Here is a 27997-nt window from a genome sequence, read left to right on the forward strand (position 1 = left end):
TGAGGAAGCGGAAGAGTCGGCCGGCTGCTTCAAAGGCTGTGTAGTGGCGCTCTTCCGGGTGGATCGGGAGCTGGTGGTAGGCAGACTTCAGATCGACCGTGGAGAACACCCGGTACTGTGCGATCTGGTTGACCATCTCCGCTATGCGGGGGAGGGGGTACGCATCAAGTTGCATGAACCGGTTAATGGTCTGGCTGTAGTCCACTACCATCCGACTCTTCTCCCCGGTCCTGACAACCACCACTTGTGCTCTCCGGGGGCTGTTGCTGGCCTCGATAACCCCTTCCCTCAAGAGTCGCTGGACTTCCGACTTAATGAAAGCCATGTCTTGTGAACTGTACCGCCTGCTCCTGGTGGCGATGGGCTTACAGTCGGGGGCGAGGTTTGCAAAAAGCGAAGGGGGGGGGTGACCTTAAGGGTCGCGAGTCTACATACAGTGAGGGGGGTAGGGGTCCGCCGAACTTTAGCGTCAGGCTTCGGTGACTGCATTGGAAGTCGAGTCCAAGCAGTAGGGGTGCGCAGAGGTGAGGGAGGACATACAGTTTACAATAGGTGTACTCAGCACCCTGTATCGCGAGGTTCGCGACACAGTACCCCCGGATCTGTACCGAGTGGGATCCGGAGGCAAGGGAGATTGTCTGGGACGCGGGGTAGATGTGGAGGGAGCAGCGCCTTACCGTGCCAGGGTGCACGAAGCTCTCTGTGCTCCCGGAGACGAAAAGATATGGGGTCTTGTGCCCATTGACCCGGACGGCCATCATCGTGTTCTTCAGGTGTTTTGGCCGCGACTGGTCGAGGGTGACTGCACCGAGCTGCAGGTAGTCTGCGTGGTCGAAGGTATCGGGGTCGTAAGATGGCGGTCCCCACGGGTCGCACGTGTCGGGCTGGGTCGGAGCCGGCGACCAAGATGGCCGCCCCTATCGGTCGCACGTGTCGGGCTGGGTTAAAGATGGCGGCCCCCACGAGCTGCACGAGGCGGATGACGCATCTGAAGGGGGCAGTGTTGGCAGGCACGCAGCCACATTGTGGGGTCTGTGGGCCTGTGAGTCCGTGGGTCGGGCCTGGTACGCTTTAGACTTCGGGGCTTTGGATCGGGCCAGACAGACTCTGGCGAAATGTTCCTTTTTGCGGCAGTCGCAGCACGTCGCTGTGCGGGCTGGGCAACGCTGCCGGGGGTGTTGGCCCTGACCGCAGAAGTAGCAAGGCGGTCCCCCAGGTGGAACGGGCAGCTGCGTGGCACAGGCCTGGGACATAGTCGGGTCTGGTGGAGGCCGCAACTGTGGTGCCCACGAGGGGTTCGCTGGGTCTGCCGGGAACGCAAAGGTTCTGGTAGGCCACTCTAACAAGGAGGCTAGTCTTAACGTGTCCTGTAGGTCAGTAGCCCTGTTTTCTAGCAGCCGCTGCCGGATGTAGTTAGACCGGAGCCCAGCCACGTAGGTGTCCCGGATCATCAGTTTCATGTGCTCGTCAGCCTTCACATCCTTATAGTTGCAGTTGCGGGCGGGTAGAGTCAGGGTCTCCAGGTATTCGTCCAGCGATTCCCCGGCGCGTTGTCGGCAGGTAGTGAGGAGGTGCCGCGCGAACACTTCGTTCACGGGCTTCACAAACTGTCTCTTTAGAATCGCAACTGCCGCGTCATACGTGGCTGCGTCTTGAATCGTACCCGAGATTCGGTGGCTCACCCGGGCGTGGAGGAGCCGCAGCTTGAGGGCGTCGGAGGGAGGCGTTGCAGAGGAATCGAGGTAGGCCTCAAAACAGCGGAGCCAGTGGGAGATGATTTCCTTAGCTTCTGCTGCTCGTGCGTCGAGTTCCAATTTATCAGGCTTCAGAGCGGCTTCCATAGCGATGTCTTTGTGTAATAAGTTGATGTACCATTAATCCCCTGCCAGACGATGAGAGCGAGAGAACATAGACTTTATTACACAAGAACTTGCCTGCCTGAGATCGCTGTAACAATTGAGCGCCGCCCCCAGGCGGCCGGTCTATATACCGCCCGTGGGGGCGGAGCCAGAGGCGGAGCCCACCAGGGTTCCAATACACTACATGGAAAAGGGATCATATTACAATACTCTACAGACAACTTATTCTGGTGAATACATTCACCACACAAGGGATCCGATTTATGGCTCCGCACATGCTTCCGGAGGAGGATGGGTCCAGGAACTGTCAGCCATGTTGGGAGCGAGACCCCGGAGGTGGACTTCCTAGGGAAGGCAAACACACGCTCGTCAGGGGTATCATTAGTAGCGGTGCATAGGAGCGACCGGATGGTGTGGTGCACGTCGGGTAGGACCTCCTGCCAGCGGGAGACCGGGAGATTTCTAGACCGAAGGGCCAGCAGGACGGCCTTCCAGAACGTCCCGTTCTCCCTCTCCACCTGCCCATTTCCCCGGGGGTTGTAGCTGGTTATCCTGCTCGAGGCGATGCCCTTGCTGAGCAGGAACTGACGCAGCTCATCGCTCATGAAGGAGGTTCATCAATCGCTGTGGATGTAGGTGGGGAAACCGAACAGAGTGAAGATGCTGTGCAGGGCTTTGATGACCGTGGCAGAAGTCATGTTGGGACATGGAATGGCGAAAGGGAACCGGGAGTACTCATCAATTACGTTGAGGAAGTCGGTGGAGGGGAGGGGCCCTTTAAAGTCCATGCTGAGGCGCTCAAAGGGGCGGGAGGCCTTCACCAGGTGCGCTCTATCTGGCTGGTAGAAGTGCGGCTTGCACTCTGCGCAGACTTGGCAGTCTCTGGTTACGGTCCTGACCTCCTCAATGGAGTAGGGCAGGTTGCGGGCCTTGACAAAATGGAAGAACTGGGTGACCCCCGGGTGGCAGAGGTCATAGTGGAGAACCCGGAGTCGGTCCACTTGTGCGCTGGCACATGTATCATGGGATAGGGCATCAGGGGGCTCATTGAGCTTCCCCGGGCGATACAAGATCTCATAATTATAGGTGGAGAGCTCGATCCTCCACCTCAAAATCTTGTCATTTTTGATCTTGCCCCGCTGCGTATTGTTAAACATGAAGGCAACCGACCATTGGTCAGTGAGGAGAGTGAATCTCCTGCCGGCCAGGTAATGCCTCCAATGTCGCACAGCTTCCACAATGGCTTGGGCCTCCTTTTCGACGGAGGCCAAATTTCAGAGGCATGGAGGGTGCGGGAGAAGAAGGCCACGGGTCTGCCCGCCTGGTTGAGGGTGGCGGCCAGAGCTACGTCTGATGCATCGCTCTCCACCTGAAAGGGGAGGGTCTCGTCGATTGCGTGCGTCGTGACCTTGGCGATGTCCGCCTTGATGTGGTTGAAGGCGTGGCAGGCCTCGGCCGTCAGGGGAAAAACTGTGGACTTGATAAGTGGGCGGGCCTTGTCCGCATAATTCGGAACCCACTGGGCGTAATACGAGAAAAACGCCAGGCATCGTTTAGGGCCTTGGGGCAGTGGGGGAGAGGGAGTTCCAGGAGGGGGCGCATGCAGTCGGGGTCGGGCCCTAGGACTCCATTTTCCACTCCGTAGCCAAGGATGGCTAAGTGGTTGGTGCGGAACACGCATTTCTCCATTTTGTAGGTGAGGTTAAGGAGTTTGGCGCTATGGAGGAATTTATGGAGGTTTGCGTCGTGGTCCTGCTGATCGTGGTCACAGATGGTGACGTTATCTAGGTACGGGAAGGTGGCCCACAGCACATACTGGTCAACCATTCGGTCCATCTCTCGCTGGAAGACCGAGACCCCATTGGTGACGCTGAAGGGAACTCTAAGGACGTGATAGAGACGGCCATCTACTTTGAATGCAGTGTACTGGCTGTCCTCCGGGCGGATGGGGAGCTGGTGGTAGGCAGACTTCAAGTCCACTGTGGAGAAGACTCGATACTGCGCAATCCGATTGACCATGTCAGATATGCGCGGGAGGGGGTACGCGTCGAGCTGCGTGTACCGGTTGATGGTCTGGCTGTAGTCAATGACCATCCTATGCTTCTCCCCAGTCTTCACTACCACCACTTGAGCTCTCCAGGGGCTGTTGCTGGCCTTGATGATCCCCTCCTGCAGAAGCCGTTGGACCTCCGACCTGATGAAGGTTCTGTCCTGGGCACTGTACCGTCTGCTCCTAGTGGCGATGGGCTTGCAGTCCGGGGTGAAGTTTGCAAACAGTGAAGGTGGATCAACCTTAAGGGTCGTGAGGCCGCAGACGGTGAGGGGGGGTAGGGGTCGACCGAATTTCAAAGTAAGGCTTTGGAGGTGGCATTGAAAATTAAGACCTAGTAACAGGGCAGCGCGGAGATGGGGGAGGACGTAGAGCCTGAAGTTGCTGAACTCTACGCCCTGAACGGTGAGGGTCGCGGCACAGTACCCCCGGATTTCCACGGAATGGGATCCGGAAGCCAGGGAGATTTTCTGGGTGACGGGGAGTACTGGGAGGGAGCAGCGCCTTTCCGTAGCAGGGTGGGTGAAACTCTGTTCTCCCGGAGTCAAAGAGGCAGGTCATCTCGTGCCCGTTGATCTTCACCATCGTTGTAGCGGTCGTGAGGTTGCGGGGCCGAAACTGATCCAGGGTGATGGAGGCGAGCTGCGGAAGATGTTGGGAGGTCCCGGGCTGATCAGCGGTGGCAGAGGTATCAGTGGGCAGCGAACGGCCAGACGAGCAGGGGTCCTGACGCGCGGTCCAAAATGGTGCCGAAGGTGGCGCCGCCCACGGGGCGCACATGGCGGGCGGCATCAAAGATGGCGGCACCCACGGGCCGCATGTGGCTTGTGGTGGAGAAGATGGCGGCGCCCCTGGATCACATGTGGGGGGGTGTAGCAATGCCGGGCCTGGAAACAGCGGCGACCGACCGGGCCTGGCAAACGGAAACAAAGTGGTCCTTCTTCCCGCACCCATTGCAGGTCACGCTCCGCGCTAGGCAGCGCTGCCTGGGATGTTTGGTCTGGCCATAAAAATAACACTTGGGCCCCCCGGGGTTGGTTGGCTGCCGCGCAGCGCAGGCTTGCGGTGAGCTCAAGTCGGCAGCTGGTGGGGCCCACGATGCCCACGAGGGTGCCGCGCGGTCGGAGGTGTAGGCCTCCAGATTACGGGAGGCCACTTCTAGTGAATTAGCAGGCTGCCTAGTCTCTGCAAGATGGAGCATACCTCCTTACAATAGTCGCTGGCGAACGTACGTAGACTTCATGCCCGTGACATAAGCGTCTCTGATTAATAGTGGTGTGTTGGACTGCCGAAGCTGCCTGGCAGTCACAGTTCTTACCGAGAATCTTTCGGGCCCGCAAGAAATCGTCCAGAGTCTCCCCCGGGAGTTGCCGTCTCGTGGCCAGGAGGTGCCTGGCGTACACTCGATTCACCGACTTAATGTCCCTTTAGTAGCGTCATCACTTCTGTGTAGGTGGGCGCATCCCGGATGAGGGGAAAAATTTCAGGGCTCACCCGTGAGTAGAGGACTTGGAGCTTCTGTGGGTCCGAGAGTTCTTCAGTGGCTGCTCTGAGGTAGCCTTTGAAGCAGGCGAGCCAGTGGTCGAAGGTGGACTAGGCGTTGGCTGCGTGGGGGCTCAGCTCCAGGCGATCAGGCTTGATTAAGATGTTCATCTTTTAAAATCTTGTGCAATAAATTGATGTACCGTCAATTACCATGAGATGAGAATGGTGAAACAATCAAGGCTTTATTGCACAAGATGTTGTGCCTCCTGCAGCTGGAACCAGAATGGCTGCAGCGCAGGAGAGCATACACTTTTATACACCATCTGCTGGGAGGAGCCAGCAGGCTGGGATTTACCGTTGTATCTGTAATACAGTATCAGTACCGTAATACATGCAATGTGTTACTAGTGGCGTTTACCACAGATCGTTTAAGTGCGGCTTAGGCATGTGAGCCTCATGTGCACCAATCACGGACCCGGCAAATCCAGCGCCATTTTGCATGGAACCGATTGCGTTCAACTTGGCGATGGTGCTAGCCCATTTAGAATTGCTGAATTGGTGCAGCTGGTGCGCCGTTTTTCCTGTCATACCGCTGTTTCCACGCAGTCTCAGAAACGGAGAATCCTGCACGCTACGATTTTGGCGTCGGAACCTATTCTCTGCCCAATTGTGCTTCGCGATTTCAGCATCAGCAAACAGAGAATCCCACTCATGAGCTGGTGAATTCCTCCACCACCTGTTTAAAAGTTTGATGCCATATGTAACATTTACAATCACATCTGCAAATTAAGATTTGGTTTGATATCACATAATAGAAAACACAAATCAAGACACCGAATAACGAGTCTCCAATGAAGCAATGATATAATCTATCATCACCTGATGTGCCGAAGGATTAACTTTGAGTGAAAGATAATTTATATCCGGTTATCTTAATTTAACCCAGTAGAATAATGTGTTAATAACTTCAAAACCTATAATGCAAGGAGCAAAGATCTTAAAAAGCAAGCTTCTTTAAAGATTCACTTTGTTCATGCAGTGTTGAAAGATTTGCATTTTAGTTTGAAAGTCAGAAGGGCCCTTTGACATGTTTCAGTGTGACTTAAATAACATTTTGAATGGTTATTGTAGCACACAATGACTTACGAGAGAGACGAGTAGAGATGAAGTCGATGAGGCTTTATTGAGCGAGACTTGTCCCCAGCAGTTCAGCAACAGAATGGAGTGGCGGGGAGAAGCCCGGGTTCTTATACTCCGCCTTCAGGGCGGAGCCAGGAGTCAACAGCCAACCAGGACCCGGGATCTGTCAGACAATAGCATCACGGCTTCACAGTCCCACATGACCCCTAATACATACTACCACATTCACCCCTTGTTAAAAATGAACCCGGCAGGGTGGTGGTTCGCATGGTGGTAGGGGTTTACAAGGCTGGTCCTGGGAGGAATAATTTCGGGCATGTCATTACAGTTTTCGCCCTACACTGGGCTATGTACAAGGTTTGTGAAACTATTTACAATATTAGTAAGAGAAATTTTTTTTTGTTACAGTCCAACAACATTCTTGGTGTCACGCCGATGCCACTAGTCGAGCGGGCGGTCTGGTCTTCCTCGTCGATCACCTCAGCCCCGGTGGTGGTGCAGGTGCTTGTTCCGGCGTTGTCGTCTCCGGGAGCGTTTCGGTGTTTGTTCCTGTTTCACTCCTAGGCGGACACGGGAGGAGGACCGATCCTCCCGGGAAGGGGGTGGTCGCGGGGTGCGCCTGTGGCAGGGAGGGGATGATCGGTGTCGGGGGGGGGTGCGTGTGTTGCCGGCGGGCGCCAGGTCTCGCAGGGAGACCGTGTCCTGTCGGCCGTCGGGGTACGCCACGTAGGCGGACTGCGGGTTCGCGTGGAGGAGGTGAACCCTCTCGACCAACGGGTCCGACTTGTGCGCCCGCACATGTTTCCGGAGCAAGATGGGTCCTGGGGCCGCCAGCCAGGTCGGCAGCGACGTTCCGGAGGAGGACCTCCTGGGGAAGACAGGGAGGCGCTCATGAGGCGTTTGGTTAGTGGTGGTACACAGCAGCGACCGGATGGAGTGGAGAGCGTCCGGGAGGACCTCCTGCCACCGGTGTGGTAGTATGCATTAGGGGTCATGTGTGTGATCTCTAGCTCCGCCCTGAAGGCGGAGTATAAGAACCAGGAGTTCTCCCCGCAGCTCCAGTCTGTTGCTGAACTGCGGGGAACAAGTCACGCTTAATAAAGCCTCATCGACTTCATCTCTATTCGTCTCTTGTAAGTCATTGTGCGCTACAATTTATTAAGCGTGCTTAAAGGACTATGGAGCTCAGGATCGCCCCGGAATGCCTGCGGATCAGCCCCCACGCAGTGAACTCAGCAGCAGTTTTTAAACACTGGCAAGCTTGTTTCGAAGGCTACCTCCGAACGGCCCCTGGCCGGATCACAGAAGACCAGAAACTGCAGGTCCTGCATTCGAGGGTAAGCCCAGAAATTTACCCTCTCATAGAAGACGCAGAGGATTTCCAGACGGCGTTCGCAGCACTAAAGAGCACCTACGTTCGCCCAGTGAACCAGGTCTACGCACGCTACCAACTCACAACGAGACGGCAAAGTCCCGGAGAATCGCTAGACGAATTCTACGCCGCGCTGCTAATTTTGGGACGGGCCTGCAGCTGCCCGCTGGTAAACACGGCTAAACACACGGACATGTTAATTCGCGATGCGTTTGTGGCAGGTATGAACTCTCCCCAAATCCGCCAAAGACTGTTAGAAAAAGAGTCGCTAGGACTCTGAGGCACGGGCCCTTGCAACTTCCCTAGATGTGGCCGCGCAAAACGCCCGCGCGTACGGCCCCGACCGCGCGGCAGCCCCTTGGGCTCCGTGAACCCCCGTCGCGACAAACCCCCCCCCATCCCTCACAGGCTTGCGCGGTTCAGACGCCAGGTCATCCCAGGGGGGCCCGCTGCTATTTCTGCGGGCAGGCGAAACACCCCCGGCAGCGCTGCCCGGCCTGCGCAGCAATTTGCAAGAGCTGCGGCAAAAAGGGCCATTTCGCGGCTGTGTGCCGGTCCCGGGGGGTCGCCGCTGACCCCGGAGAAGAACGAGTCCAGCGCATCCCAAACGCTCCCCAACCCCCCCAGCGCCCAATGTGCGACCCGCAGGCGCCGCCATTTTGGGTCCCAGCCACCACGAGGGGAGGATGGGCGCCGCCATCTTGTGACCCCCCAGCCATGTGCGATGCATGGGGGCGGCCATTTTGTCCACCCCCGCCGCCATCTTGGACGACAACAAAGGACCCCAGCATCGACGGCTCCACAGGGTTCGAAGAAGATGCTGAGACACTGCGACCACATCTGGCCTCGGTGACACTGGACCAAGCACGGCCCCGGACGCTCCAGACGACGACAACAACGGTGCTGATCAACGGACACGAGACACCATGCCTGATTGACTCCGGGAGCACCGAAAGTTTCATCCACCCCGACACGGTAAGACGCTGTTTCTTGACCATCCGCCCAAGTATGCAAAAGATTTCCCTAGCTGCAGGATCCCACTCCGTACAGATCAAAGGGTTCTGCATAGTGACCCTAACGGTGCAAGGGAGGGAGTTTAAAAACTACAGGCTCTACGTCCTTCCCCAACTCTGCGCGCCCACATTACTGGGATTAGACTTCCAGTGCAACCTGCAGAGCCTAACATTCCAATTCGGCGGCCCAATACCCCCACTCACTATCTGCGGCCTCGCAACCCTCAAAGTTGAACCCCCATCCTTGTTTGCAAACCTCACCCCGGATTGCAAACCCGTCGCCACTAGGAGCAGACGGTACAGCACCCAGGACCGGACATTTATTCGGTCCGAAGTCCAGCGGTTGCTGAAGGAAGGCATAATCCAGGCCAGCAATAGTCCCTGGAGAGCACAGGTGGTAGTAGTAAAGACAGGGGAGAAGCAAAGGATGGTCATAGACTATAGCCAGACCATCAACAGGTACACACAGCTAGATGCGTACCCTCTCCCCCGCATATCCGACATGGTCAATCGGATTGCCCAATATAAGGTCTTCTCCACCGTGGACCTCAAGTCCGCCTACCACCAGCTCCCCATCCGCCCAAGTGACCGCAAGTACACAGCCTTCAAGGCAGACGGGCGACTATACCACTTCCTAAGGGTCCCATTTGGCGTCACAAACAGGGTCTCGGTCTTCCAACGGGAGATGGACCGAATGGTTGATCAACACGGGTTGCAGGCCACGTTCCCGTATCTCGACAACGTAACCATCTGCGGCCACGATCAGCAGGACCACGACGCCAACCTCCAAAAATTCCTCCAGACCGCTAAAGCCTTGAACCTCACATACAACGAGGACAAGTGCGTGTTTAGCACAAACCGGCTAGCCATCTTGGGATATGTAGTGCGCAATGGGATAATAGGCCCCGACCCCGAACGCATGCGCCCCCTCATGGAATTTCCCCTCCCCCACTGCTCCAAAGCCCTGAGACGCTGCCTGGGGTTCTTTTCATATTACGCCCAGTGGGTCCCCCAGTACGCAGACAAGGCCCGCCCCCTAATACAGACCACTACCTTCCCCCTGTCGACAGAGGCTCGCCAGGCCTTCAGCCGCATCAAAGCGGATATCGCAAAGGCCACGATGCACGCCATCGACGAGTCCCTCCCCTTCCAAGTCGAGAGCGACGCCTCCGACGTAGCTCTGGCGGCCACCCTTAACCAAGCGGGCAGACCCGTGGCCTTTTTCTCCCGAACCCTCCACGCCTCAGAAATCCGCCACTCCTCAGTCGAAAAGGAAGCCCAAGCCATAGTGGAAGCTGTGCGACATTGGAGGCATTACCTGGCCGGCAGGAGATTCACTCTCCTCACTGACCAACAGTCGGTAGCTTTCATGTTCGATAATTAATGCACAGCGGGGCAAAATTAAAAATGACAAGATCTTAAGGTGGAGGATCGAGCTCTCCACCTTCAACTACGAGATCTTGTACTGTCCTGGAAAGCTGAACGAGCCGTCCGATGCCCTATCCCGCGGCACATGTGCCAACGCACAAATAGACCGTCTCCAAACCCTCCACGAGGACCTCTGCCACCCGGGGGTCACTCGGTTCTACCATTTTATAAAGTCCCGCAACCTCCCCTACTCCGTGGAGGAGGTCCGTACAGTCACCAGGAACTGCCACATCTGCGCAGAGTGCAAACCGCACTTTTTCAGGCCGGATAGAGCGCACCTGATCAAGGCTTCCCGTCCCTTTGAACGCCTCAGTCTGGATTTCAAAGGGCCCCTCCCCTCCCCTCCCCTCCCCTCCCCTCCCCTCCCCTCCCCTCCCCTCCCCTCCCCTCCCCTCCCCTCCCCTCCCCCGACCGCAACACATACTTCCTGAACGTGGTGGACGAGTCCCCAGCAGTTCAGCAACAGAATGGAGCGGTGGGGAGAAGCCCGGGTTCTTATACTCCGCCTTCAGGGCGGAGCCAGGAGTCAACAGCCAACCAGGACCCGGGATCTGTCAGCCAATAGCATCACGGCTTCACAGTCCCACATGACCCCTAATACATACTACCACAGTTATATAAGAAAAAGCATTTTGTTGAACCTCACAAAAGCAAATCACTAACATTATTTAGACTTTTGTTGAAATGCATTACAACACTTCTGAAGTATTTAATTGGTTGTCTTTGTTTTGTATTGAAATACGCCATGTAAATGTAAGTCTTTCGAAACAAAGATACGGCACAGAAGGAGACCATTTGCCCCATCATATAAATTGGGCCCTGTTACTTTAAACTACCATTTCTATTATCAAACTGGAATTTCAACACAAAGGATGGGTTGTCTCCATCAACCAGTCATTGGTTATTTGTCTGTTTTTGTTACTATTTTTTTAAATAAACATTTTATTGAGGCATTTATGGTTTTATAACAACAGAATAAACGATGTACATGGAATTTTAAACATAGTGCAAAAGCCGTCTCCTTTTTGTTTCTATTTTTTGAACATTGATGTTTTAACCACGAATGTAAGGAGGCAGGTGCGTACTTGGTTTAAACAGAGGTGATGCATGCGTTGCAGAAGAGAGGAACAATATTTTCTTTCTGAAAGCATTGGTTTTCAGGATGTTTTAAAAAGCGAGGTTAAAGAGGCGATTGTTTGGAGAAGAGCGCATTTCGGAATGCGCGTTGCAAATGGGCTTCCGTCGCCGGAACTTGCGCCCTGGGCCCGGATGTTGTATTGATGTAGTTGGTGGGTGACCGGTGTTGAGATGCCTCGATTTGCCCAACTTGTGATGGGACCTGCCGGTAGCGGGAAGGTATTTGACACCTTACAAACCCCGGACATAACAACGGCATGTTTTTAATCTAACACCAAACCGGGCTGGAAGTCACGCCAGGTCTGCTCGGGGGGAGGAGGAGATTCTAGTCACGAGGGGGAGGGGTTGGCTAAAACATGCTGCCACTGAGCCAGAGCTGACAGTCTGCTTTTATTATAACAAGTTGCCACCTACACTTGTCAAGAAATCTCCCGCAGTCTGCAACAAAATATTTTTATTACAATATCCTTAATTCTTTTTGAAATTGTCTTAATATTTTGTTGAGATGCAAAATATTCATTGGTTGTCCTAGGTTTAGATTTTACATTTAGATTTATTGTCACGTGTACTGGGGTGCTGTGAAAAGTATTGTTCTGTGTACAGTCCAGGCAAATTGTTCCATACGTGAGAAGGTGCGTAGAGTGATCAGTTCAGTCCATAAGAGTGCCAACCTAGATGCCTAGTCTTTAAGACTAAAGATGCTGTTACACAACGTGGAAGCGCACTGCTCACGGTGTCTCCTTTGACTTTTTGGTTGACCAATAATAATCTTTATTAGTGTCACAAGTAGACTTGCATTAGACTGCAATGAAGTTACTGTGAAAAGCCCCTAGTCGCCACATTCCAGTGCCTGTTCGAGTACACAGAGGGAGAATTCGGAATGTCCAATTCACCTAACAGCACATCTTTCGGGACTTGTGGGAGGAAACCGGAGCACCTGGAGGAAACCCACGCAGACACGGGGAGAACGTGCAGACTCTGCACAGACAGAAGCTGGGATTCGAACCTGGGACCCTGGTGCTGTGAAGCAACAGTGCTAACCACTGTGCTACTGTGCTGCTTACTCCCTCCCTGTATACCCATAACTTTCTCGGCTTCAAATATTTATCTACATTTTCCTTAAAGTTTGCAATGGTCCTTGCCACAGCTTTGTATTAAATCATTCCATGCTTCGACAACTTGTAAAAAAATTGGTGTGGGTGGGGGAAGAGATCTGGTTAGCTTGGTTGGCTGGTCAGTTCATGATGTGGAGTGACGCCAACGGCGTGTGTTCAATTCCTGGACTGACTGGGGTTATTCATGAAGGCCCCACCTTCTCCAGCCTAGCCCCTTGCCTGAGGTGTGGTGTCCCTGTAAGGGCTCTTGTTGATTGCCTTATTTTCCCTATCTTTATTTTGCTGTTATCATTTTGATCAATGGATGTTTAATGGACATATATCTTTAAGCCGAGTAGGGGAAGTGAGAATTTCAAAAGTTACAAAAGAGAACACTCTGCTTGCCTGTGGACAGCAGGACTCAGACTTTTTGGCACCCGAGAGATCAGTGGGACTCGGTTTGATTGGTTGGCTAGTGGTCAAATAATTGACCTCCTGCCTGGTAACGGGCAGTGATTGGGTCATGCCTGTGTGGGGTGATTTTCCGAGAGCCGGGATAACAGTTGGAATCCTGGATGCTAAGAGGAAAGAAGCAGCTATCTCTCCCTTGTGTTTTCTCCAAAAAAGCTGTTGTTTTGTTCTCCAACAAGCTGAATCTACAGTGAAAACCATGTCAGACTAGAAACAAAAATCTCAAATTAAAAGTCTAAATTTAAGAGATGTGCTAGAAACAACCATCTTGAAACAAAGACTTTATTTTCATTATTATTTTACAGCCCTCTTCTCCCCTCTGTGTTTGTCTGTCTTGTATGTAGAGGGTGGGTGAGTTTAAGTGGAGGGGAATAGGAATTTGATATTTGCTGCTGTTGTATTTGCTGCATATTTAATTAATAATGTTAATTATGTTTAAATTTACAAACCTGATGACTGTAGTTATTGGGCAGCAAAGGGCCAAAATCCTTCGTGTTTTTCTCAGAAATATTTATTAATTTCACTTGTGTTATGAATCCGGGTCAAGTGGGGCTGGAATTAACCTCGCACTAGCCCAGGCGGTCATCATAATGCTCAAGCTAAATCACCACCAGTCAGCTCTCTCTCAAAGGGGCGAGCAGTCTATGGTCATCTGGGACTGTGGTGAAATTGACCTTTTCGCCTGTTTATAGGTCTTCCTCTGTGTACCCGAACAGGCGCGGAATGTGGCGACTAGGTGTCATTTATGTTGTGAAATATTTCTAGGCTCTATTTGCATTAGACTTCAAAGAGTACTAAAACTTTACGAAAAACAGGTTTCTACTTTACAAATTCAATTTTTGAGGTTTATAATATATTTTGTACACCTTGTTGAAATTATTTTATTATGTTATTCTGTGTCCATTATGTTTTAACCCCCAAAAGAGTAGATGGTAGGTAGCAGCAGTAATGATATGGGGACCTTATGCCTTTTGATCCTTTAAAACAACTGGCACTCTTAATATGTCTAAACAAATATCTAGTTATACTGATGAGCATCACAAGGTTCAGCAGTGAAATTTAGTACTTTTTGGTTACAGAATGTTGCAAATTTCTAGTCATGAAGCTAGGAGTCGTTAGATTATAAGGTATCAAGTCTGGAAGATTTCCTGCTTTCTTTGATTGTGTATTTAATGCATGATATTTAAATCAGAAGCTGGATTTGCTGTCTTTCATTTCAGAGCACTTACTGTTCCACTATACAGCAGCATTGTGAGGTGTTAAATCGATCTGTGCAGGTGGTGAACCTTGACCCTGCTGCAGAATACTTTGACTATCCTATCTTGGCAGGTGAGTTGACCAATAACTTCTCAATTCTTTAAACTGTTCTTCTGAAAACTTAAACAGAACAAAGTTTAGCAATTTGCTATTCCAGCATAACCGTGTAAAGACTGTGCCCTTGGTAGATTGGGTATACTTTGCATAATATAATGTGCTATTGCAAACATAATTTCATATTCATGGTTAAATTCTTGAAAATATCGATTGAATAATAAATTCCGAAGTAGAAAATCCTCTCAATGACACAATTTTCTGATAGGTGAATAATGTATAAAAGAAAACAATTTTATATTAACCCCATTTTACCACCCTTAAATCCTTTTTCTGTTCCAAAACACAAGCGGTTGCCAATTCAACTTATGTTTTTCCTATCAATTATCTTTCCGGGTGACTTAGTTCACAGGTCTGTATGCATCAAAATAAATCTACCTGCCTTCCTTCAATACTTTTTAACTTGTCTCCAGGTATTTGAATCCCTAGATGTTGTGAACAAAGTCTTGCAGTTCTGTCAATCCCCTTCATGATCTTAAAATCTTCAATTTAGATTTAAATTTAAAATGGATGGGGGCCTGTTCTTTGCTTTGCTGAGTACTGTTCAACTGTTAATAAGAAATGCACAAAAATTATTTTTTTACGTTTTGTGGCATACTGAATTCCAAGAAAAGCATTGAAGGGGACACTTAATGTTCATCTAATAATTTGCACACCAATTTGGATCAAAGTCACTTCTGCAGACTATGTCAGAGTGCACTACCTGTCTATTTATATCTTCACTTAGGAGCCTGAAACTGGAAATGAAGAGCTGTGTGCAAAAAAAAAAAAAAAAAATCGTCTCTACTATCTTTGTATATTTAGTAAATTTTGGGTTATATAATCTTTATTAGTGTCACAAGTCGGCTTACGTTAACACTGCAATGGAGTTACTGTGAAACTCCCCTAGTCGCCACACTCCAGCACCTGTTCGGATACACTGAGGGTGAATTCAGGATGTCCGATTCACCTAACAAGCACGTCTTTCGGGACTTGTGGGAGGAAACCGGAGCACCCGGTTCCATGGTTATTGAAACACTATTCCATGATTATTGTTTAAAAAAATAGAGTTGTAGCAAATTATCTTTTTATGTCTGTAGTTTTATTCTACAATAATTGTTTATGGTGGATTTACTTACATTGGTTATTTTGATAAGATGTCCAGGTTTGAAACTTGAGTTCCTCTGATTTATACATTTTTACAGTGATTACTCTTTTTACTGTTATTGGATATAGATATTCGGGAGCTCATCCAAGTGGATGATGTAATGGAGGATGATTCTTTGAGGTTTGGTCCGAATGGTGGACTCATTTTCTGTATGGAATACTTCGCCAACAACTTTGATTGGCTGGCAGATTGTCTAGGTCATGTGGAAGATGACTATATACTATTCGATTGTCCAGGTAGGTAGAAATTGATGTGTTTTCAATAGTATTTTGATAATGATATGATGAAGTGGAACTGGAGTCTGGAAGGAGGCCCATTGTGGCTGTGTAGGTTCTTTGAAAGAGCTATCCAATTAGTTTCACTCTCCTAATCTTTCTCTTTTGAATGTTGCCGTTGAATCTGTTTCCAGCACCCTATAGTGTGGTGGAACAGATAACTTGCTGTGTAATAAAAAAAATTCTCGTCTCATCTCTGTCTTGTTTTCCAAATACCTTAAAGCCCTGAATTCAGGTTAAACTTTGTTCATTTTTGGGCAGCACAGTGGCGCAGTGGGTTAGCCCTGCAGCCTCACGGCGCCGAGGTCCCAGGTTCGATCCCGTCTCTGGGTCACTGTCCGTGTGCAGTTTGCACATTCTCCCTGTGTTTGCATGGGTTTCACCCCCACAACCCAAAGATGTGCAGGCTAGGTGGATTGGCCACAATAAATTGCCCCTTAATTGGAAAAAACGAATTGGGTACTCTAAATTTAAAAAAAAAAAGAACTTTGTTCATTTTTGTCAAACATTTAACTTAGCATAATGTATTGATAAGGCTTAACAACATTTTGACTATATTATAATACTAGTACAGTAGTAGTCTCTGATTTAGAAAATAAATCTGGTCAAAAGAGCAATCACAAAAATCTATTGAATTACTAACATACCGATTTGGGGATTTTCTTTTTCCTCCCCATCCCTTCTGAAGAGATTAACTCATGAAATCTGAATGTCAGCAGCTCCTAATAACTTTCCCAAAAGCTATTCTATGAGAGAATTTGCATAGTGAGCATTAGCAAGCTATTCAATCATGTCATCTCAAGATAAAAGAAAGTAAGAAAAGCCAATCTTGACTATTCTCTCATCCATATCTATATTTCACAATCATTGTTTCAGGTTTGGATGGGTTCTGTCTGATCTATGTGGCTTTGTGTTATGCCACAGTGTTCTTTTTACCATTAGACCATCCGCTGTGGAGTTTGGGCTTTGAGTATGCAGTGGTTATGATAGCATTATACATTCAACTTGGAATTGTGAGCACCTTTGTAACTATACCTTTGTAACTATACCTTTATAAGTTGGTCTGCAAACAGTTTATATCCTAATGTACCTGGTTGGGTCTGCAAACAGTTTGTACCCTAATGTACCTTTATTCCTTAATTACAGGTCAGATTGAGTTATACACTCATCTTCCAATAATGAAGCAGCTAGTGGAACAGTTGCAGCAGTGGGAGTTTCGTGTCTGCGGGGTATTTCTTGTTGACTCTCAATTTATGGTGGAGTCATTCAAGGTAGTTTTCACTACTTGATCAGAATGTCATAGTAAACCTGCATCGTTGCATTTGAAGTCTTTGTAGCTATCTAATTATTACATAACAAATGTTATTGAATACGTACTATTATTAAATATCATCATGATATCAGCAAGTGATTTGACTGCAGTGACAAAGGTCCTGAGTCTGATACCATCCCCTTCCAATATCGCAGAGTTTTCAGAAGGATGACAAAATGAGTGAGAGCACAGAGTGGATTTCTCCTTTTTATAGCCTAAAGGCACAGAGGTCAACTACCATGTCCCTCACCCCAACTGAGATTGGTGATCTTGACAAAAAAACAAAGATTTAATCTGGGATCTTTTTTGTCCGGGTAGCTCAACACCTCGCGGTATATTTAACACGGACATATCCCATCAGCCCAAGCATAAACTATTAATTATTTTATATCTGATTAATGCATGGTATAAATCTGACATTCACTAAAGTATGCAGATGAATAACTTTGTAATTTTCTTAGTTTGTGTCAGGTGTTTTGACAGCTCTCAGTGCAATGGTATCTCTGGAAATCCCTCAGGTCAATATCATGACAAAAATGGATTTACTGAACAAGAAAGCAAAAAAAGAAATTGAAAAGTAAGTGAAACCTTATGTTGTATCTGGACCTATTATACATGTTACTTATTGTAAAGTACTTATTAATGGAATCCATTTTCAGAAATATATCTTGTTATATTGACCATTATCAAAGTGTTTTCACAAGTGAAAGCTGAAAATTATTTTTGAATTTTACAATTCAATTACTGATGCAATTCTAGATATTGGTTGTGGTGTTACATAGCAAAGAAAATGTAAATTTAAGTTGGGCAAAAGAAAATATTGTGGAAAAACTTTGACTGGAAAGTGACGTATTTGGATTTATTGATCGCCCGGAGGCGAGTCCTGTTGGGGTGGAGGTCTCCAGATCGCCTGGAAGCGAGTCCTGTTTGGGTGGAGGTCTTCAGGTCACCTGGAGGCGAGTCCTGCTGGGGTGGGGTTGGATGTGGGGCTGTTGGCAGATGAAGTTTTTGAGTGGGTGAGGGCTGCCATTCGGGGATATGTGGAGCTAAACGACACAGGTGAGGTTTCGGCTGGCAGCTCTAGGAGGCATTGAAGGCAGTAATAAGGGGGGAGTTTATTTTGATACGGGCACACAGGGATAAGACAGAATGGGCGGCGATGGCGAGGTTAGAGGAGGAGATCTTGCAGGTGGACAGGGGGTATTTGGAGGCCCCGGAGGGAGTGGCAGAAACTTCAGATGGAGTTTGGGTTATTATCCACGGGTAAGGTGGTAGGGCAGTTCAGTAGGTCGAAGGGGCGGTCTATGAATATGGGGAAAAGGCAAGTAGGATGTTGGCACGTCAACTGAGGAAGCAGGAGGCAGCGAGGGAAATCTAAAAAATGAAGGATGGGGGGAGTACTGTCTTGGATCCAGTGGGGGTGAATGGCATGTAACACCACAACCAATATCTATAATATCTCCTCCACTAACCTTTGGGGATTTTTATAGGAGGCTGTATGAGTCGGGGTGGAGGGAATGAGGCAGCTTTTGGAGGGGTTGGAGTTCCCGAGGGTGGAGGAGGACCTGGTGGAGGGTCTGGGAACTCCATTGGGTTGGTGGAAGGGCCCAGAGGGGTTCCCAGTGGAATTCTTTAAAAGGTTTTCGGGGGGCCTGGGGCCTCTGCTAGTAAGGGCGTTTAATGAGGCGAGAGAGCAGGGGGTGCTCTACCCGACGTTATCGCAGGCCTCAATCTCCTTGATTTTAAAGAAAGATAAGGATCTGGAGAATTGTGGGTCCTACAGGACAATTTTGTTGTTAAATGTGGACACCAAGATTTTGGCCTCCAGGATCGAGGACTGTGTGCCGGGGGTGATAGGGGTGGACCAGACGGAGTTCAATAAGGGGAGGCATCTGTGGGCCAACATCAGGAGGTTACTGCATGTTATAATGATGTCCTAGGAGGGACGAAGTGTGGAGGCGGTGGTCGCCATGGATGTGGAGAAGGCCTTCGATCGGATGGAGTGGGACTATTTGTGGGAGGTGCTGGGTTTGGACAGGGGTTTGTGGACTGGGTCTGATTACTGTACCAGACACCGGTGGCAAGTGCAGACAAACCAGGTGAGCTCAAAATATTTCAGGCTGCATCAGGGGACGAGGCAGGGATGTCCACTCTCTACATTGCTCTTTACCTTGGCTATAGAGCCACTGGCGATGAGAGCGTCCAGGGAATGGCAGGGGATAGTACGGGGGGGTGGAGCATAGGGTCTTGCTGTATGCGGATGACTTGCTGTTGTATATTTTCGACCCATTAGTATTGGGGGGATTATGAGGATTTTGGAGGAATTTGGCCGGTTCTTGGTTACAAATTGAATATGGGGCAGAGCGAGGTTTTTCCGATCCAAGCGAGGGGGCAGGAGAAGAGGCTGGGGAGTTGTCGTTTAGGGTGGTTGGGGAGGACGTTCGGTACTTGGGCATTCAGGTGGCGTGGGGGTGGGAGCATCTGCACAAGTTGAATCTGGCTCGGTTGGTGGAACAGATCAAGGGGGACTTTAGGAGGTGGGATATGCTCCCGCTGTCATTAGCGGGAAGGGTACAATCGGTGAATATGACGGTCTTCCCAAGGTTCTTGTTTGTGTTCCAGAACCTCCCGATTTTTATTCCCAACGCTTTCTTTAGGAGGGTGAATGTGATGATTTCAGGGTTTGTTTGGTCGGGTAAAACCCCGCGGGTGAAGAAGGTGCTGCCAGAGCGGGGTCTGTTGGATTGGATGGGCGTCCCGATAGGGGTAGTGAAGCGCAAGTGGGAGGAAGAGTTGTGTAAGGAGTTGGAGGCTTGGCCCTTGGGAGGAGGCCCTGAGGAGGGTGAATGCATCCTCATCGTGTGCAAGGCTTCACCATATCCAGGTTAAGGTGGTCAGGATGAGCAAGTGTTTTGAAGGGGTGGAGGATAGGTGTGGGTGGTGAGCGGGTGGGCCGGCGAATCATGTCCACATGTTTTGGGCATGTCTTAAATTTGGGGGATTCTGGCAGGGGTTTGCCGACATTATGTCGGAGGTCCTGAAGGTGAAGGTGGTCCTGAGTCCAAAAGTAGCGATCTTCGGAGTGTCGGAAGACCCTGGAATCCAGGGGACGAGAGCAGCTGATGTCTTGGCCTTTGTCTCCCTGGTAGCCCGGAGACGGATATTGTTGGAATGGAGGGACTTGAGGGCCCTCAAAACTGGGGTGTGGGGGAGTGACCTGGCAAAGTTTTTCAGGTTAGAAAAAAATAAAGTTGGTTAGCATTGCTGCCTACGGTGCTGAGGACCCGGGTTCGAATCCCGGCACAGTGTCACTGTCCGTGTGGAGTTTGCACATTCTCCCCATGTCTGCGTGGGTTTCACCCCCACAACCCAAAGATGGGCTGGTTAGGTGGATTGGCCACACTAAATTGCCCCTTAATTGGAAAAAAATATTTGGGTACTCTAAATTTATAAACAAAAAAGGAAAAATAAAGTTAGCCTTGAGGGGTTCTGTGGCGGGGTTTGCCCAGAGGTGGCAGCTGCTTATCGACTTCATCGAGAAACATTAAGATGTCGGGGGGGGGGGGGGGGCCTAAAAATGGGGAGGCTGGGAAGTTGGGGGGCAGCATGGTGGGATATTTTGTTGAGTTTGTTATTTGCAGCCCTGTTGCTTGTTTTGATTTGTGATTGTTTGTTTGAATATATAAATGCCAATAAATATATTTTTTAAAAAGGTCTTTCGCTTTTTAAGGAACCCGTGGTAATGCTTTTGAAGAAAGAAAGGACTTCCCTCAGAATGTCACAATGCATGTTTCAGTTTGTGAAGTACTTTCAAAATGTGTAGTCACAATTGCAATGTTGTAAGCCGGACAGTCTAATTGGTGCAAAGCAAGGTCCCATAAACAGCAATGTGATGATGACCAAATCATTTATATTTTAGTATTGTTGATTAAGGAATAAACTTTGCCAGGGCAGTGGGGGAAAACTTCCTTGTTCTTCAAAATATTGCCCCGAGATCTTTTATACTCACTTGAGAAGGAGGTAAGGCCCAAGAAGGAGGTCTTGTCCAAAAGACGACACCACTGCAAGAGTCCACCACCCTTTCCTCCAGTATTACATAGGAGTATCAGCCTGAATTTTGTGTTTATGTTTCTGGAGTGGGCATTTGAACCACACCACCTGACTTTACATTGTTTACTCTCCAATGGGTTACAACACACAGGCCAACTTAAAGCAAGTGCAGCTTATTTCAGATGATAACATGCTGGGAGATGCAATGCTAAAATTGTTTCATTAATTTTTCTACTAAATTATATTCACTTTTCCATAATGAGTTCTCAAATCAGCAAAAGAACTATCATTTGGAGATTCACTTTATAAACAATTTTACACCAAACTTTTCATATACATTTTTAGAAATTATTTTGACAGCTTTTGGGCATTTTATGTCAGTAACATTTCCCAATATTATTCCATTAAAGGTATTTAGACCCTGATATGTATTCATTGATGCAGGATTCAACTGATACTTGGAAAAGCAAGAAATTCAAAAAGCTAACCAAAGCAATTTGTGGATTGGTAAGTCGTTTGCGTTGCAATAAAAAAAGCCAAATTTCCATTACCATCAAAAATGCTGTATTTGAATTAGCTTGGCTCAAACAAATTCTGTATTCCATCTTTGTACAAATAAATGATTCTGTATAACAATAAGCATGAAGGTTAATATTAGCAGAAAAAGTTAAGAGAACATTTAGCAATGTTCAAAATGATTAAAAGTTTTCATGGAGTAAATAAGGGGAAAGTGTTTCCACTGGCTGAGGATTGGTAATCTAAGGACAAAGATCATAGAATTTACAGTGCAGAAGGGGGCCATCGACTCTGCACTGACCCTTGGAAATAGCACCCTACTTAAGCCCACACCTCCACCCTATCCCAGTGACCCCACCTAACCATTTTGGACACTGAGGGTAATTTAGAATGGCCAATCCACCTAACCTCCACATCTTTGGACTGTGGGAGGAAACCGGAGCACCCGGAGGGAACCCACACAGACACAGGGAGAACTAAGAGACTCCGCGCAGACAGTGACCCAAGCCGGGAATTGAACCCAGGTCCCTGGTGCTGTGAAGCAACAGTGCTAACCACTGTGCTGCTGTGCCGCCCCACTGGCACTGATCAGTGTAGTGTTCTGGCAGAAAAGTGAACCTCCGCATTGATTTTATAGAGAATACAGCTCTGGTACTAGAATTCTCAATGTTTGATGAGGGTCACAGCAAAGCAATGCAGGGCGGGTCCCAGGACATTTTTGGGTGCTGCATGTAATTGCTCGTGTTACTTATGCCATTTCCAAGAGAATTTAAGACTTAGTAATGGCACATACCATAGATATATCTTTACTTCAGTGCTTGTTCTTAAGAAATTCCAAACCAATTTACTGGATATAACCAAAGACTATGACAACTAGTTCTGATCTGAAACTGGGCTTTTCTCAAAAATGTAAATATACCTTGGCCGTTTTTTAAATAATACAAAGCTACTGGTGTTTTTGCAAGTAATATCCAATTTGTTCTTTTTACTATAATTTGTTTTTAAATATTGGTTAAAGTGCTATTATTATATCTTCAGTAGTGAAAATCATGGGATCTACAATTTTCTAGGTTTTCTCCGAATGAGAACCTCTGAATGCTGTACAAACATTTGATAACATTTATTAATATCAACGTTCGTCTTTTTAGGTTGATGACTACAGCATGGTTCGTTTTTTGCCATTTGACCGCTCAGATGAAGAATGCATGAATATAGTCTTGCAGCACATTGACTTCTCCATTCAGTATGGAGAGGATTTTGAAGTCAAAGAACCAAAGGTGAGTGACATATAATTCTGTGTAAGATTTTTCCAATGATGCTGCTTGTCCTGACCACCCACTCTCCTTCAGCCTAGTCATTTAGGACTCTTTCCAAGCCATAGATAGAAACATAGAAAATAGAAGCAGGAGGAGGGCATTCGGCCCTTCAAGCCTGCTCCATTATTCATTATGATCATGGCTGATCATCAAGTTCGATACCCTGATCCCACCTTCCCCGATATCCCTTGATCCCTTTAACCCCAAGAGCTATATCTAATTCCTTCTTGAAATTACACAATGTTTTGGCCTCAACTACGTTTTGTGATAGGGAATTCCACAGATTCACCACTCTGAAGAAATTTCACCTTACCTCAGTCAAAGAACAATACAGCACAGGAACAGGCCCTTCGGCCCTCCCAAGCCTGCGCCGATCGCGTGTCCTATCTAGACCACTCGTCTGTATCCTTCTATACCCCGTCTGTTCATGTGCCTATCCAGATAAGTCTTAAAAGGTCGCTAACGTATCTGCCTCAACCACCTCACTTGGCAGTGCATCCAGGCCACCACCACCCTCTGTGGGGGGAAAAAAAACAACCCCCCCCCACCGCACATCTCTACTGAACCTCCCCCCCCCCCCCCCCCCCCCCCCCCCGCCCCACCGTGACCTTGTGCCCCCTTGTAATTGTAATTTCCGCCCTGGAAGAAAGCCTCCAACTGTTCACCCTATCTATACCCCTAATAATTTTATAAACTTCTATCAGGTTGCCCTTCAGCCTCCGTCTCTCTAGGGAGAACAATCCCAGTTTATTCGATCTCTCGTCATAGCTAATACCCACCATACCAGGCAACATCCTGGTAAACCTTTTCTGTACTCTCTCCAAAGCCTCCATGCCCTTCTGGGTAGTGCGGTGACCAGAATTGGACACACCATTCCAAATGTGGCCCAACCAACGTTCTATATAATTGTAACATAATTTTCGAGCTTTTATACTTGATACCCCGAGCTATGAAGGTAAGCATGCCATATGCTTTCTCTACCACCATTTCCACATGTGCTGCTACTTTTAAGGATCTGTGGACCTGCACGCCCAGGTCTTTCTGTGCCTCTACGCTCCTGATGGTTCTGCCATTTACTTTATACCTCCCGCCTGAATTGGATCTACCAAAATATATCACCTCGCATTTGTCCGGGTTAAATTTCATCTGCCATTTCTCTACCCAATTTTGCAGCCTATCTGTATCCTGTTGTATTCTCTGACAATCTCCATCACTATCTGCAACTCCCTGCCATCTTAGTATCATCCGCAAACTTGCTAATCAGACCAACTACGTTTTCCTCCAAGTCATTCATATATATTTTAAAGAGCAGAGGTCCCAGAACTGATCCCTGCAGAACACCACTAGTTACAGAACTCCATTCAGAAAAACATCCTTCCACTGCTATCCTCTGTCTTCTGTGGCCAAGCCAGTTCTAGATCTATCCAGCTAGTTCACCCCTGGCCCCATGTGACCTAATCTTTTGCACCAGCCTGCCATGAGGGATCTTATCAAATGCTTTACTAAAGTCCATGTAGACAACATTCACAGCCTTTCCCTCATCAATCATTTTTGTCAACTCTTCAAAAATATTAAATCAAATTAGTGAGACATGACCTCCCTCGTACAAAACCATGCTGTCTGTCGCTAACCAGACCTAAAAGGTTTACCCCTTAGCCTCAAACCATGATCCCTACTTCTGGATTCCCGCACCATCGGGAACATTCTTTCTGAATCGACCCTGTCTAATCCTGTTACAATTTTATAGGTTTTGATGAGATCCCTTCTCACTCTTTTAAACTCCAATGAATATAGTCCCAACCAACTTAGTCTCTCTTCGTATGACAGCCCCGCTGTCCCAGGAATCAGCCTGGTAAACCTTCGCTGCACTGCTTCCACAGCACGAACGTCCTTCCTCCGATAAGGACACCAAAACTGCACACACTACTCCAGGTGTGGTCTCACTAATGCCCTATACAATTGCAGTAAAACATCTCTCTTCCTGTACTCCTATCCTCTCGCTATAAAGGTCAACATACCATTTGTCTTCTTTACTGCCTGCTGTACCTGCATGCTTACTTTCAGAGACTGATGCACGAGGACACCAAGGTCTCACTGAGTATCCACGTCTCTCAATTTACACCCATTCAAATAATAATCTGCCGTCATATTTTTGCTATCGAAGCGGATAACCTTATTTATCCACATTATACTGCAGATATTCTATGATCGATTAGTAGGTACGCACATGAAGTAATTTAAGCACGACTTCATCTTGTATTCCTCAGTCCCCAAACTGACCAAGAACTAAATATATTAAAATCACTTGAACAGCTAGAAATCAGCAGTTGTGACTGACGGATCTGTGATGTACATTTGACGTACATATGTACATTTGCTAATGATAGGACCAAGTTTCAGTTGTGATGTCTCCTACAATTGAATAACGGGGCGGGGGGGGGGAGGGAGAGAGAGAAAGAGAGGAAGGAACCTGGGGGAAATGAGAGAAACATCACATTACAAAGGGAGGGAGAGGGGACGGATGTGCCTTCTTCCCCCTTCCCACGAGGCAGACACAGCAGAATAGCACAAAGGAAGGATGGGGCAGAGAGCAGAAGCGAAGGGGGAAATATACCCCGAATAAATATCGAGGGGGGGGTGGTGTCGGGTAGAGTATAGCGCACCAAGACAAAAGGTAACAAGATGTGTGTGTATATATAGATATAAATGAATCCCATGTATTGTACATATCAAACATAAACTGCAATTGTGTATAAAATTGAAAATGCTAATTTTTTTTTAAAGAAATGGGAGAGGTTTTCACAACTGGCTTCCATTTACTAATGGACCTTTTATTGCAGGATCAAGAAGAAGACACTGATACCCCTAGCACAAGTGAGCAGTTTTTCCAAGGTGCAGCAGCAGACTGAGGTTCTTGGATATGGCCAAATGTTTGGAACAGTTAAACATTTGACGTGTTGGAAGCATTCTGTTTGGATCCTTTGGCACTGCCTCTTTCCAGCATTTCCTAAGGAACTCCACTAATTTATACCATATTGTGTGGAAAAGATCTCAATCCTTCAAAACTGATTTTATACATCAAAACAAAATTATTATTGTTTGAGCTTGTTAGATAATTATGTGCGGGTAATTTAGCAATACACAGGGTTCCTATTCTATTTAAGGTATCAAAAATAATTAATTGATGTTTGCAAGAATGGTGGCAAATTATTTTTATCTGAAGTAACGCTTTTAAAGGTCTGCATCTTTTCGAAGATTGTTTGCTTCAAGCTGTGTGAAGGATAGTTTTTTTTAAAAAAACTTTTCCTCAGTTGCACATCTTCTACTTTCAGAATGTGTTCTCCAAAGTATGTTAGAGTAAGTTATTTCTGATGGACTGCAAAATGGGCAGTCAGGAATTGTACAGCAAGTTTTATTTTAATAAATCTCATATTTGTCTGTTTCAAAATACTACTTTTATATGATAGGTAAACCTCAATGTGATTTTAAAATTCATTCATGGGATATGAGTGTCGCTGGAAAGGCCAGAGTGTATTGGCCATCCCGAAGGTTAGTGGCCGCCTTGAACTGCTGCAGTCCATGGATGTAGATATACCCACAGTGCTGTTAGGGGAGGGGGTTCCAATATTTTGACCCAGGGTCAGTGAAAGAATGGCGATATATTTTCAAATCAGGATGGTGTGTGACTTGGAGGGGACTTGCAGATGATGGTGTCCCCGTGTGTCTGCTGCCGTTGGGTGGTAGAGTTTTAAAGGTGCTGTCAATAAGCCACGACGAGTTGTTGTGGTGCATCTTATAAGATGGTAAATGCTGCAGCCATGGTGTACCTTTTCGTGGATCGAATTGTTTTTAAGGCGGCAGATGAGGTGCCAGTAACGTGGGTCGCTTTGTCCTCCATGGTGTTGAGGTTCTTGACTGTTGGAGCTGCAGTCATCCAGGCAAGTGGGGAGTATTCCATCACACCTGACTTGAACGTTGTAGATTCGTGGACAGGTTTTGGGGAGTCAGGAGGTTAGATCCTTTTGCAGTTTCCAATATCTACTTACTCTTGTAATAGTATTTATGTGACTGGTTAAGTTTCTGGTTAATGGTAACCCCCATGGTGTTGCTGGTGGGGCTTCGGTGATAGTAATACTGTTGAAAGCCAAGGGGAAGGTGTTTAGATTTTGTTCAAGATGGTCATTGCTTGGCACTTTGTGTGAATGTTTTGCCAGTTATCAGCCCAAACCTAAAGTTTTGCTGCACATGGGCAGGAACTGCTTCTTTATCTGAGGAGTTGTTATTTGGAATTATGCAATCATTAGCGAACATCCCTGTTCTGATGGAGGAAAGGTAATTGATGAAGCAGCTGAAGATGGTTGGACTTCGGACACTGCTCTGAGGAATTCCTGCAGCAATGTCAGGGAGCTGAGGTGATTGGCCTTCAACAACCAGAACAATCTTTCTTTGTGCCAGGTATGATTCCAGCGAGTTTGTTGGAATGGATTTAAGTGTTCTTGGCGGCTGTTTGGTGGCTACAGGATTATAAGGCAGAACAATATTCTGCAGCAGTCGACATGGGCTACTGATGTGAGGCAAAATAGTCATGGCTTTGTTCCACAATGTTGTTCCAGGGACTTATGTCAGCTGAGATGTGGTCTCTTGTGTGCTCGTTCAACAAAATGTTATCTAATGTCATCAAGAAGATGATTTAATGCCCAAAAGTGGTCTCCCGATTGAAATGCATGAAAACATATTGCAAAACGGTCTCGAATTAAGTTGGTGCAACCACCTGTTAGTGTCACGTGGTTTGCAGAGATCAACAGGATCTGATCGTATTCCATAAGCCACATACAAAGCACCCAATACGCTTTTAAGGTGAAAGCTAAAAATATAAGTAAGCCAAAATAAATCGTAACCGCATGAAGGTTTTTTTTCTTAAAATTTAGAGTGGCCAATCCACCTGACCTGCACATCTTTGG

General features: G+C 47.9%; 1 protein-coding gene across 1 annotated transcript; it reads left to right on the forward strand.

Moving 5' to 3' along the window:
• Positions 1 to 11594: 11594 nt before the first annotated feature.
• Positions 11595 to 26484, forward strand: gpn3 (GPN-loop GTPase 3). Its single transcript, XM_072495070.1, has 8 exons — positions 11595 to 11703; positions 14270 to 14378; positions 15636 to 15803; positions 16989 to 17113; positions 17616 to 17731; positions 21615 to 21711; positions 22869 to 22997; positions 25877 to 26484. Exons 1-8 carry the CDS (start codon positions 11656 to 11658, stop codon positions 25943 to 25945), a joined length of 861 nt encoding a protein of 286 aa, XP_072351171.1. The 5' UTR covers positions 11595 to 11655; the 3' UTR covers positions 25946 to 26484.
• The last annotated feature ends 1513 nt before the right edge of the window (positions 26485 to 27997 follow it).

This window comes from Scyliorhinus torazame, chromosome 1 (assembly GCF_047496885.1).
Source record: "Scyliorhinus torazame isolate Kashiwa2021f chromosome 1, sScyTor2.1, whole genome shotgun sequence".
Classification (NCBI taxonomy): Eukaryota; Metazoa; Chordata; class Chondrichthyes; order Carcharhiniformes; family Scyliorhinidae; genus Scyliorhinus; species Scyliorhinus torazame.